Source organism: Xiphophorus couchianus, chromosome 13 (genome assembly GCF_001444195.1).
Source record: "Xiphophorus couchianus chromosome 13, X_couchianus-1.0, whole genome shotgun sequence".
Taxonomy (NCBI): domain Eukaryota; kingdom Metazoa; phylum Chordata; class Actinopteri; order Cyprinodontiformes; family Poeciliidae; genus Xiphophorus; species Xiphophorus couchianus.
Window position 1 is genome coordinate 12,174,620 of NC_040240.1, and position 13,765 is coordinate 12,188,384.

The following is a 13,765-nucleotide window of genomic DNA, read 5'->3' on the forward strand; positions in this document are numbered from 1 at the left end:
TTAAAATGATCCAACGTTGGATGTATATAAAAATAAAAGCAGTACCATAGGGGTAAATCCCTTACCATGACTTTTCTCAGCTTGTAGCGTTTGGAACGGATGTCGTCCATCAGCATTTCGTACGGCGTGAGCTGGTATTCAATGGGCAGCGGGTTGTACTGCCGTTCCTGAACCTTCTTTAACTTCACACCATGTCGTAGGTCGCGCATCACCTGCACCCAGAAGCAGGCCTGTGTGGAATATGTTTAATGTTAAGTTAGGTAATTCAGCAGCTTTGTATTTACCACCACATGGTTATATTTTAAATCTAACAGTGTTTTCTCTCACCCAGTCAGCATTTTGCAGCTCATTGAGGTCTTTCTCAGGTTCCTCCTGCGTCTCACCTTCCATCCGCCGAAGGTTCTGGTCAACAAGAAACGAGATATTGATACCTGCTACAATGTACATATATCTTCACGTCTCATTTATTGAGACAACTCTTGTTTCTCATTAACACAAACCAAAGTACCGTACACTTAAATTAGCCTCTCTTTCTGGATCTTATGAAAAGACGAGTGGATTCTACAAAAACAAGAGGTAAACAAGTGAAGTAACGTAAATAAAAAATAACAACCCCTCACTAACCAAATCTGTAAGCAAACCCATTGAAGATCTAAAGCATGTTCCCTGCTTTAATGAGGTTAAAACTGATTCTATAAGTACACCATGTGCTGCCTAAGGCTTTCTGGATGAATCATGTCTGCAGCCATAGATCGAGTGCAGCTAACGCACACTTCAAACATGATTACCTAAATGCTAATTTAATCAGTTAAAATATATTTAGATTTTTAAACCCAACTTTTCTTCTTCATACCCTTCACAGTAGACATTAATCTGCCATGTTCAGGTTGAATAAACATGATAATGACACCATCCTTGTTTAATTGTATTATTTCTTATTGGTTAATTATGTTATTTTGACTATCGTGTCTCAAAAAGAGAAAAAAATTTCTCTCGACTGCTCTCAGTTTCTGCTCTTTACCAGCGTCTAACACCAGAGACAGGACGCCACATCACATCTGAACAGAATGAAGTAACACCGGGCGCCGCAGTCAAGAGCTCAGCTGGACAAACACTCTCATTCATCCTGCCCCAGGAATGTATTTTTCTTTTCTGCTTGGACTGTATTTATCTTTATCAACTGGTAAACTCCAGTTGGTAACGATAGTTCGGTACTTTCTCAAAACCTCTTATCCAGTTAGAGACATTTTCCTTTTGTTTTCACCGTTTGGCGTAGAATGACTGTTTTTAATTTTGGCAGGCAAAAGGGAACAATTCACACACACAACTACTTCGCTTTTGGCAGGTAAACATAAGCAAAGGTTACTGAAGGTCTTTGAGCTCAGAAAGGAGCTCAGGCATCCTTAATTTTTACATCTGTAATGCAGAGATGTGATCACGTGGTAAAACAGGTCAAAATGGTCTGGTAATATCAAGATTTTTCTCACCTCCTTGGCACATTTTATCTTCTCCAGAAACGTGTGAAGTTCCCTTGTCTCGGCATAAAGAGCTCGGCACACAGCCAGGTAATGGTTCGGTGCATCAGATGGGCTGGGCAGATGGGAAGAACATATCTACAGAAGTAAAAGGGACAAAACAGTCGATGACTAAAAGCTTTTTGGAGTGCATGACGTACGTAAATTGTGCATTTTAGCTCATTCCAAAGTATTCATCCCTTAGAAATACAAAATAATGTATTCTCATTGTTAAAATATAATACAACTGAGCATTTCATATCAAGTGTCTCATTTGTGTGTTTTTGTAGTCAGAAAGAATCAGTGACTTATTTTATTTTTATTTCATTTTATTGTATTTTATTTTATTTTTTTAATTTCTGACCTGTAGATTCTGTTTTTTGGCTAATGCAAAATTCTTTTCAAAGCACTGTAACATATACAGGTTCATTAACATTCACTAGGTTTGGGAAAATATGACCACAAATGAAAAAATAAAGTGCTTCAGGATCCTTAATAGAAGCAAATGTTTTACATTTACCAGAATGTTAGGGGAATTACAAAATGAACCCCATTATGCATCAAAGCAAATGTGCATAAAAGGTCAGAGCTAATCAAGAGGTAGCTGTCTGATTTCAATTGATTATTGGTCTGTCAACCAGCACCGGGAGGGACACCAACCTGAAAAAAGTTAAAGTCAGACAGGAAGACGTTTTTATTCCTAACCGCACGCTGACATCATCACTGAAACCACAACAGTGAAAAAAAGAGAACAAAAATATCCAAGGTGAACCTGATGATCCAGTTAGTGGACCAATGTCTGACTAGCTCTTCCTGCACACCATTTACGGCTGTCCCCTTTCACATATTCCAGTGATTGGCAGAACAAAAGCCAACTGCTAGAGAAAAAACATGTCACCAAATTATGTCCAAGTGAACAAAGACGAAGACCAGATGAATGACATTGTTCTGATGTTTGTCTGATGGGCGTGACCGGGATGACTCGGAAAATTGTTTCTCAGATAAATGACTCCTGACAAGTGAAAGTACCAGCAGCGAAACATGGCTGCATCAAGTATGCTGTTTGTACAAAAAACAATTATCAGGTTATAGGTGCTTTTTTCTTACTGTTGATCCTTTTACTTTTTTGTAACCCTGGTCTTTCAATGACATTTTTTTTTATTAGATTTTAATCTTCATTTATTTATTTATCTCTAAAAAAACAGAGTGTTTACACTTAGGTAGCTTAACTGCCTTTTATACCCAGCAGCTACTTGTGGACCTTACGGTGTGACGACTCCCAACATATGGATTTATTTACACCTGGAGTGCTGATGATGTGAAGCTGCTCTGCTCTCTTCACAACTTTAACATAAAATGTAAATACAAGTTGGGGGACTCACATGGCCAAAATGAACATAAAGAGTATTTTATAGAAGCTGCATATTTGCCTACTTTTGATTTATAATAATAAGTAGATGTGCCTTTTCACTCTTATGAATTGACAAACATCAATGGCACAAGCTAAACAAAACATTTTTAGGCTAATTATAGAAGTGTGAGGATTCTCTTACCCACAAGAAATGGCAAACAAACAACTTTCTCATGACTTAACATCAATACCTGCATCAGATCCGTCCACAAGCAAGAAGGTCAGCTGCTACATGCCAACATTAATCAACAAAAAGCTATTTCAATTTATTTTCAATAGCTCAGTTGTACTTACTTCAGTGCAGCGAAAGGAGCACTGCCTTTTAAGGTCAAATGAAAACAAAAAGCTTCTGTGCCTTGAAAAAATGTATAAAAAGTTCCCGGTTCTCCCAATTAGTATTTGTATTATTATGGTGAACATTTAATGGCTAGTTTTGCACAACCTGAAATTTTACAGAGCTACTCCAGGGCTGATATTTAGGTTCGGTCGGTCTCTATTAGGTTTATTTATCATATCAATAGGTCCAAACTGACTTAACAAAGGGTTAGCCGTGGAGTAACAAACAGCATAATAGGCATTTAAAATTCATAAAATTTTTAGAAATTCTCAACTCACCAAGAGGATGTCTCTGTAACTCTTGACGCTGCTCACTTCGCTGGCAGAGGAAACAGACTCGAGCTCTTCATCCGCATCGGCTTCCTCACACTCGTCCTCTTCCTCGGTGGCCTCGTAGCCCTCGTCAGGACAAGGGTCGGTCTCAGTTTTCTGTATGTTGGTCATCATGTCGATCAGTCGCTCCAATGGCGGGCTGAGCTCTCGCTCTTCATTCTCTTTGAGGCCATAATCCAGAGCTTTGTAGATCATGACACCCAGGGAATAAATAACCTACAAAAGGATGTTGGAAGAAATTATTATACTGAAGGAAATGTTACATTTTTTTCCTGAATGTCAACTTTATTCACAAGAGCACATCTCATTAGAGTAATTCAATAATTTCCTGTTTGCTTGCTGTGAAGTACTCCACTACTACAATCTTTACAGCTGACAACACAGTTTTATGTTCCGTCCTGTCTGCAAACCCTCATGGAATAATCTCACTGTATGTCTGAGAACAAGCAGAGTTCCACCACCTACAACAAACAGAGAGCGTCTGCAGAGTTAAGGCCACAGATCATGTCCTCAAACCCAAATTTAAAATAAAAGGCACCCATGTCCCTCTAAATTCGCTCATACCAGCACTGCTTCCTCTCATTAATGAGAGAGGAATGACCCGTCCATCTGCAGCATGTTCAAATTCTTCCTAATGTCTTAAACCACCACCAGACAAAGCTGTTCTTTTACTCCAGCAGGTCCAGTTGGCTTGCTGTGTCATGTTCTCTCCCGATGTCAACTTTAACCAAGTTATGTGGTAAATATTAATCTGCAATGGCCTTGAAATAAGCTTGGGAAAAATCGGTTAATTTATTCTCCAAAATATTTTGGTCCAGGTTGTTTTTTATCTACTATAGGGATTGTTTATGGGCACATGTTTTTTATTCCCTTGTGTTATACAATTATCAAAATTGTATCTATCACAGGGTGAAGATAAAGTTTCACAACTTGTCGACAACTTTATCTTGCCAGTTATTGATGGCTCCAGGCTTGCATATTAACCCACCACCCAAAAGAAAAATAAATAAATTCAGCATATATGGGAAAAGGTGTTAGGGGTGTGGGTGGTTTTTTTATATCTGGCTTTTTAAATATTTAAAATTTCTGAAAATCTGTGAATACTTATTATGTGTAGTGTGAACTAGAATTGAAAACCACAAATTTTCTTAGTATAATATTTCCACAGTAATCTTTAAAAAAAATACCTCACGTTGGAGACAGTGAAGCAATTCTTTTATAAGAGACTTTACTCAAAAACAAACATGAATCAGAATCAGTGTTGCTGTCATTTTTAACACTCCCACGTCTGGATGTCTGGACAAAAAAAAGTCACCTTCATCAATAAAACAGACGTTCAAAGTGATAAAAATTGAAAGAATTTTAGATATTTACTATGGTGAGGACATTCTTAAATGGCAGTAATACTATTTAAGAAAAAACAAAAGTATGCTGACACAAAATATTTTGAATAACCTGTGAAAGAGCTATTTTTGTCTCCAAGGGACCCAGGTGGAGCTCATACCCAACAGTTAAACGACGCAATGTTTATGTTTTCTTTCCATAGCCAGTTAATACAGCATTCTTACACGGCTGGTTTGCCGGAGACGTGCTGTTCAAAGGGGGAGGTACCCAAACAAAACGCAGCGCTGCATGTGGGTGAAGCTTTTACAGATGCGGGAACAGTACAGCACCTGCCAGAAGTCTGGGAGTGTGCTGGTAAAGACAAGGGCGTTGACTGAGCCTGTGCAAACTCATTAACTTCAACAACAGAGAAGGTTGTTTCTCATAACTCATTCTACAAACCACAAAACTTAAAAATGAGTTCTGTCGAGTAACACAGTGTTTGTTGGACTGATAAGGGTTCATATGTTATAAAACAAGCACATTCTCTCAGTTATTTAATGAAATAGTTAATTTTTCATAATAATTATTGTATCAAAGTTACTAGCCATAATCCTAAATACTGTATCTGAACATTGTCAAAGCAGCATAAACCGATAAAAATGTGTTTCCCTTGTTCTAATTACCATGTTATTCTTTTTCTTCAAAGATGTATGCTAATTTTGATCATGACTTTTATGTAAAAGAAAAAGATACCAATTGTAATAGTGTGCATTTATCTGTATGTGTTTTCGGTAGCTCAGGAACCTGAATAGTGGTGGCTAAAATATAACAATGAAGTTGCGATTTAGCAAATCAAAAACAAAGGAATTAATTTAATGTAATTTAAGCACAAAACAGAACTGATTTTATCTTTACAAAATATAATAAAGCATAAAGTCAAAAACAAATTTTCCATATTCATCGTTTCCACAATACATATCCATTCTTAAAACAACCTGGAATAACAATTAAGCAAGTTCTATCTAGGATATGACAATTTAACAAACTGTAATTGTAACAAAAAACTTGTTTCCAAGGGAAAGAGGTCAAAATATTTCTGTAAAAAGTGACCTAAATATTTTCACTATTCAAATCTATAGAATGTTTTTGTTACTTTGAACAATGTAGGCTAGCTGGTATTTTCCTAAAGGAAAATGGGTGTGAACTTAGGAGCACCTTTATTTTTCTTGTTCACTTTTTTCAGTAAAAACTGAAACAAACAAGAGAACTAATCCAGGTGCATCAAGCATTTCTACATGTTTTAGGTGCAATATCTGTCAAATATAAAAGGTAAGAAAACAAATAGGAATATAAACAAATATTAGGAGAATTCAAAAACTTTTTTTTTTAATCAATAAAATGGAAAAAGTTGCATAAACCTTCTGCTGCTGCTCTTCTTGGGCAAAGATCAGCTTCCCAGTGTTATACTGTTATTATTTATCTGCCGAGTACGGCAGAGTACGGCTGATAATCCTGTTCCAAGCCCAAAACAAATATCCTATTCCTTACTGCCTTGTTATGTAACATCATAATCCATCTGCAGGACATCATGCGCCGCAGCAGGCAGACAGGGGAGAGGAGGATGATAGAGTTACAGACAGCAAAGGGGGCTTTCATTTAACAAACCAAACAACTGAAGAAGTCTTACTTTCGTAATTCAAAAAACATGACCTGCAAAACTTCATTCACTCTGAACCTTTTCACATTTTGTCCCATCACAACCACAAACTCCAAAGTACTTTATTGCAATTTATGTGAGAGACCAACAAACATGGTCCACAACTTTGAAGTACAGAAAAAAAACACTTAAACACATAAATTTCAAGACATTTTTTACAAAAAGAACTCAGATGTGTGTGCGTTTGTATTCACTCCCTTTAGGGATTGTGGGAAACTTTTAACAAGACTTTCAATGGCTTCCTTTCAACAACGGTTTTATTTAAAGGGCATTATTTTGTTGTTGTATTATTATATTTTTAGAGTGTATGATGAATAATTGTCCTGTCAGATTCTCTGGGGTTAATACTAGGGGTGGGTAATATTTTGAATATATCATTATCACAATATCAGTGACTGCTTGGAGTGCAATGACTGATGGCTAATATATTCTAATTGTTATGAAAGTGCAATTTACATGCTAATCTAATATTTAGCTAGTTAGTCTTTCAGCAGCAGATGTACAAAATAATAAAGTTCTGGAAGCACAAATGATTTACAGAAGAACAAAGAAAACTGTCATATTTCACAACTGATATCATTGTCATTTAAAGGTAAAGAGAAGTTCATTTGAATGCAGTCCAAACTTTTCATATTTTTATTTCTTAAAAATAAAGATAAAAAAAAAAAACAGAACCTAGAGGAATCATTTTCTTTCCATTTCACTTGTTTGCTACTTTGTATTGTCACATAATACCCTCAAAAATGTCTGCTGCAAAATTTGGAAAAGTTTAAGGGGTGCCAGTACTTTTCTAAGGCACTGTAAATTGCTTAAAATAAAATACCAGTAATACTAAAATAACTCCTTCAACTAGTTCCTAATGGAACAGCACCATGTCTGCCTGAGTTCTTTGTGTGGAATTAAATTTAAGAAGGAATGAAAAATAATTATCTTCCCAGCACCCAATCTGAGTGAAGGATGGAGCAGGAAGGTTATTAAAGCATGTTTTAATCACTCGTCTCAATCTTATATAAAGACATCTGACTTAAAGGAATGAGACAGGAAGTGAAGGCAGAGGAGCAGAAGGAAGAAGGAACTGCAGAGGGGAGGCGAACAAATATGTATATGATGGAAGCCTGGGTTGTAAAAGGTATGTGGAGAATATTCTGTGAAAAACCACAATATGAAACTACGACAAGTCAAGCTGAGGTTGATTCCTGCTGCTGCTGATGATGATGATGAATAACATCCATGCAGTACTAGTCGACTGCAGGTAGCGCAGGACATCTCCCACTTTTTAAATGCTTCGTAGGTAATGCGGCAGGATGAGTCACAGGAGCACTGAGACTGAACGAGAGCACCAGTTTCCTGAACCCACAAAGTTCAGAAAAAGGTCAAGCATCATACAAAATGAAGTCAGAATGTCCTGCAGCTTCCCTCAAAGACAACTCGCCTCGCAGTCTAGCATTGGGGGTCACAGTTTTAGGAAGAAGGTAGTGATAACAAGCGAAAGCATTCTTGACATCAACAATACAGTGCTTTTTATTTAAGAACCCTCTTTGTCTGTGTCTGGAATATTTCCTGGTGAAGCAATGATGAATAGTAGTGGAATGTTCTGTTTATGAAAGACTTCATTCTCTTGTAGAAAAAGATGAGCTTAAACGTGATCCATTGACCCATAAGCTCAATAGTGACGTGTTTTCATGAAAATGAATTATGAATGGGCTACAGCATTATATAAGTATCTTTTTATGTTTATTGATACTTGATTTAATATTTAAAGATTATGTTGTTAATATAGTTTGTGTTCATTAAACATTTTTTTGCAATGTTAACACAGAATATGTAGGTAAATTCGGAATATCTTACTAGGGTAAAAATACATCTGGATGTACTTCATAAATGATCTCCAGACATTTGCTCAGGATTTCCTTCTTGTGAACCATTAATTAATTGACTTTATAGCTGTATTACTTTGTCTGGATCCCAATTTATCTCATAGGTGCAAAAAAAAACAAAAAAAAAACTACTCTACGACATGCAGTAGAAACTGTATATAACTGGGTAAAAATTAATCCTTCCTACCTGACCTGCTGATTCCAATTTTGGCTGATAGATTTTTTTGTTTATAACTGCTGAACCTGTCAGGTATTATAAAGTAACAACACATCTTCAATGTTCCAATTTTATATTGAAAACCATTACACTATATCAATTAAACACTACAGACATCTGCCAGCCCTCTCTCACCACTAGATTCGTAGTCTGGTTGGTGCCCTGGAAAACAATCCCGCTGCCACCTTCTGATGAGGTACCGCCCTGGAAGGTTGCCCATGTCGCCCATACCAGAAACAGTCACTGCTCACCTCAGTATCTGATTTTCAGACATTTGCAGCGGTAAAGAAGCTTGGTGGGTAAGATCTGTAATGGAAAATTTTATAAGGTGCTCCTCACCCCTCTTCTGCTTTTGGTTATCTGCATAGTCTCATCATGAGATTGGTCAAGCTGCTCTCCTATAGACTTCTACAGTGCCATATAATAGCAGGAGCTCCTTGATCCTAGAGACTATCTGTTACTTCCTCAACGTAGAACTTATCTGCCCTCTTTAGCATCAGAGAACAACCTCCTTTCCTTAACAATAGACAAATGGCCAAACCATCTGTGTTGGGCTCCACAGAATTGTTGGTACATAACAATCAGGGATTCACGCCTATTGTCCAATCAAGTCTCTCTTCTCTGACCAGAACCTATAAAAGGAAGCCAGATCCACTGTTGGTCAGAGCAGACTTGACAGACTCCTTTGACTCTGTATTTCTGTTCTCACCTTGCAAGGTTTTAATAAATTTCTTATTTTCTTCTCATCCAGACTCTTGTTAAAGTAATTTTTTCCACAACAGATCAGATTCAATTGTTAGTATCAGCCAAGTGCAGATCACCCAAAATTAAGAAAATTGGTGCCAATCAATTAGTGCATCTCTAAATTTGGCTCCTATTTGTCAGGAACCATTTACCTATGGGCACCAACTATGTAAAGAACAGCTCTTCACAGAAATCCATGCCAATGTTAGGTCTGTATACCAGTAAAACTATGTTTTCAGTATGAGAATAAGCTTTTAAACATCAGCTAATCCTAACACTAATACAACCTAGAAATTAGACCAGCTACCAGCTTACATACCAGCCTTTGAACATCCAATGTGTCTGACACCACATTGTTGGTGTCAACTGTGGTGCATCTAAACGCCAGCACACCTTTTCACTTGAATGCCTCTCTTTGACATCCTAATATGCACAAGCACAAAGGCTCTCATTCCATCTAGGTACCTTCAAGACTGAAAGTTATTTAGCACAAAACATTCTTTGTTCACAACTTATTCATGAAATATTTTGAGTTATTTAAAAGCAGACTCATTTTATGGTTAAAAAAAAAACTTCAGCAGAAGTACAATTTCTAGAAACGGGATAACATCACCACACGTTGCTATCGTTTGAGTTCAAGGAGCTGCCAGATGAGCAGCCTCCGGTATTCGCTGCAACAGTAGAGCAAAGCCATCACAACACAGACAGTTACATAACGGCAGCTGAGAGGGCGTCCACTGCGGGAGCGGATGCTCTGCCTCCTGTCCTCTGCGATAGTTCTTGGCGGGACAGAACGCGGTGCGGCTCTTTCATATCTGCTGGTCAGAAACTGTTGAGCTTGCAGACATCTATGAAGTCAACTGGAAACTGCTGAGGCCTGGGAACACGTCTCCCAGCGTCAAACAGACCGTTCTGATGTTTCTGTACGTCACCACAGCGCTGCTGACAGAATAAAAGCTGATCCTTTGACCACAGCTTCAGAGAAACTGTTAATAGAGCTGTTTGAGACTAAATACAAAGACCCACTTATTTATTGGCATTCCTAGTAAAGATCTGTAAACAACCATAAAATCATTTTATCATTGTAGGACATTTTCTTTTAGCAACTTTTCAAAACAGGAAAAACAGCAGAATATGCCATTTCAAAAAGGCCAATGTGTTGATTTTTATAAATCAAAATTTGCTACAAGAAAAAAGCCATTTATATCAACTAGGCCATATTTGTAGTCATATTTATGACATTTGTTAAAAATTTAGAATAACTGGAACTGTGAGAACCAAGGCTGGAAGATGACCCAAATTTACCTCATACCGAGATGATGAGAGGTTAAAAAAATCTCCAAAGTTCACAGTTAGAGAATTGCAATGTGTGGCATCTTGGGATCACACGTTTTATATAACAACTGCTTATTTTAGGGCTTCTGCACACATCTTTTACCAGAGGTGCAAATGCTTGCAGAAAGTGATGTATGCAATCAATTTACACTCCTGAGGAGGAAACTGAAATCATCTCTCTGCTCTGGCAGCGTCAGGAGAAATAAAAATGAAAAGATCTCTTCAGTCCAGGATGAAGCCGTAGTTAAAAAGTTACAAAAAATCCATTATAGGCTCCCTGTCAGTGTGCTTTCTGTGAATGTTTATGTATAGGCAGAAATATCGTTCCTGGGACCGTTAAGGGAGCCAGCTTTTAAGCAAAGCCATCAGTGTCACAAAAATCAATTGATTGATTTGGTTAAAAAGTAGAGTGTAACCTAATGAGGTTACTGGTTCATGTCAGGCAGAGAGAGATATATAGAGAAACAGACAAGTTTATCTATCGTGTAAACAAGGGAAAAATTATTAGCCTTTAGCAAAACATGAAAGTGCACAGCAACAGGTGAGGGAGGGGCAGCCCTGCCCCAGGGACAATTCTCTGACCTCTTTTTAAATTTACTTTAAGAACAATATGAAGGAAATCCTAACTGTTTTTATTCGTAAGTTTTGTAGCTTTGGTATACCTTAATACCAGTAATTGCCTCGTGTCTAGGAGAGAAAAACAAGAGAAAAAAAACCTGTTTCTTCTTCTTTTTAGAAAATAGCGCAGTCTGACATCACAGCTGACGAGCATGACAGACAGTCTTTGTGGCGACGGAGGTCATAGCTGGCAGCGGGAGCCGTCCAGAAACCTCACATGCAGTCACTGTTCCACCAGCTGCAGTTCTAGCTCACTTAGTCTCCACTGACCAGTGAAATATGTCGTCTTTAATATGATTTCTAAACATTCTCCTGCTTTAATCTGGAATATATGAGCCACTTAATGTAAAACTCAGACGTTTAGCATCAGTTTCTGGTTCTTTGGATTCACCTCAAATGTGTTGGTGGAAAACTAACGGTGTTTGCCTCAAAGTAAATTTCAGGGACCTCAGCATTTCCGGTAAACTGGAGTGCCAGTAATAGGATGCTAAAGCTAATCACACCTTAATCTTCAACTGAGAACAAACTAGGTTAAGCTTGTTATTGTCTGAGCCTGAGAAGAAGGTGCACCGTACATCATAATACACCCCTTTGCCTCGAAAAAGCCTCAAGACTACCTTTAGTGTCTGTAAAAACTATGCAGTAATTTAGAAGTACTATTGAGTTTATCAACTCTATACAGCTAAAGACAAGCTGAGGAATCAGAAAGCGAGACACCGGCTGACCCACCCTCAGTCCAGAAACATAACAAGCAAGACCAAACATAAAGGACATGGGATGGCCAGTTCTGCCCCAGTAAACGAGGCAATGCCGTGAGAACAGCTGGATGTTACTAATTTTCCCTAATTGATCATGAAGTAGCCTCAGTCAGGGAAAAGTGAAAGGGAAGATTTCCAGTTTCAGTTATTCAGCAAACACTTCAGGGGAGAAAAACACACACACACACTTGACAAAAATATAAACTTTGAACCAATCTGAATAAAGAACACAAGTTTGCACCTCGGAGGCTAAATACCAAAATAAAATTGAAAGTAATTGCCATTGACCTAAAATGAAAACTTAAAGTAACACTCCACAAACAAATCCAGTTAACTATAATCAGTATAAAAATATAGAGGTTTCCAAAAAAGCATTTAAAAAGATGATAGACAATGATGATAGGGGATTGAGTGACTAATTTTGTCCAGCACAGTCTCTATTCTACCTATCACTGCACACTGCCAGTCATCTGGCTGAAAGAATGCTATATATCTTTTTTTTTTTTTACAAATTGGACAAAGACATATTTACTTTGGATTATTTCTAGGAAGTAAAAACATGAAGAGTCATTGAGTTAAAACCAAAGGAACACCACCCATTATTACACTACAAAGGTAAGACTGTTTCAAATCTACAGCTGGCAAGAGACAAGCTGCTTAGCTAACACCAATCAGATCACACTATTTACAAATGGTATTGCTATTATACTTTTTCCCTTAAATTTTTATGTTGTTACCCTAATAAGTTTCTTATATTGCAGGAATCTCATACCAGCCCATGTCTCACTTTAGCTTTTTTGTGCGAGTGTTTCTAGATGTTTTTGGATCTTCCAAATACATTTTATTCTGTTTATTTTGTTTATCCATCTTCACAATCAATTACAGTGTTTACTCCCATCATCTTTCTACACTTTTTGTGAACTCCACCTATGCTTAAGCTGTGGCACTAAAAATAAAAATACATTTTTACAGACAGACAGGTCGTGTACTGAGGCTTCAACCGCATTATTGACTTTGTGCGACTGTCACGGTATCCTACCGCTTAAACCTGCCTTTGTGCAAGGCGTTATTTCCAAGTAAGAAAAGACAAAACAAACACACCCAGTCACTGACACAAGGTGTAAGCAAAACCAAACATGCAAGGATGCAAGGAGCAGACCCTTGTTTCGACCAGCTGAGACATTACTGCAAACCAACTAAAGCAACGCCTGCAAGCGGATGACAGCCATGTTAGACATATTTGACCAGTGCTTAAAATAAAAAATAAAAAACACAACACCGAGCAAAACCAAACAAGTTGTAAAATTTTATGCTGATTGGCCATCAGCTGAGGTAGCAACAATTATAGCTTGAGCATAATTGGACAAAAAAATAAATAAAAAATCATCATACCGTACATACCGGGCATCACATGAACGAGAATGCAAACAGGAAGGACAGTGAAAACACTCCAGGCCAAGAGATGGCTGTGTAATTAATCTGTGTGAACAGCATGAAGCGCTGAAAGACTTCATCCTCCAATGAATCTGAACTTCATTTGCACTCAAGAAAAAAAAATGCATGACTTTTTTGAGATACA

General features: G+C 37.5%; 2 protein-coding genes across 7 annotated transcripts in view; one reads left to right on the forward strand and one right to left on the reverse strand.

Moving 5' to 3' along the window:
• aunip (aurora kinase A and ninein interacting protein) overlaps positions 1 to 13,765 on the forward strand; it is a 954,922-nt gene that overhangs the window by 780,357 nt on the left and 160,800 nt on the right. The gene's annotated exons all lie outside the window — the stretch shown is intronic.
• spire1a (spire-type actin nucleation factor 1a) overlaps positions 1 to 13,765 on the reverse strand; it is a 30,904-nt gene that overhangs the window by 12,127 nt on the left and 5,012 nt on the right. For all 6 annotated transcript variants that reach the window (XM_028036536.1, XM_028036537.1, XM_028036541.1 and 3 more), the window contains exons 3-6: positions 3,541 to 3,810; positions 1,488 to 1,613; positions 328 to 402; positions 66 to 230 (exon numbers count right to left, since the gene is read on the reverse strand). In XM_028036536.1, coding sequence (XP_027892337.1) covers positions 66 to 230; positions 328 to 402; positions 1,488 to 1,613; positions 3,541 to 3,810 — 636 coding nt within the window. The remainder of the gene's footprint in view (positions 1 to 65; positions 231 to 327; positions 403 to 1,487; positions 1,614 to 3,540; positions 3,811 to 13,765) is intronic.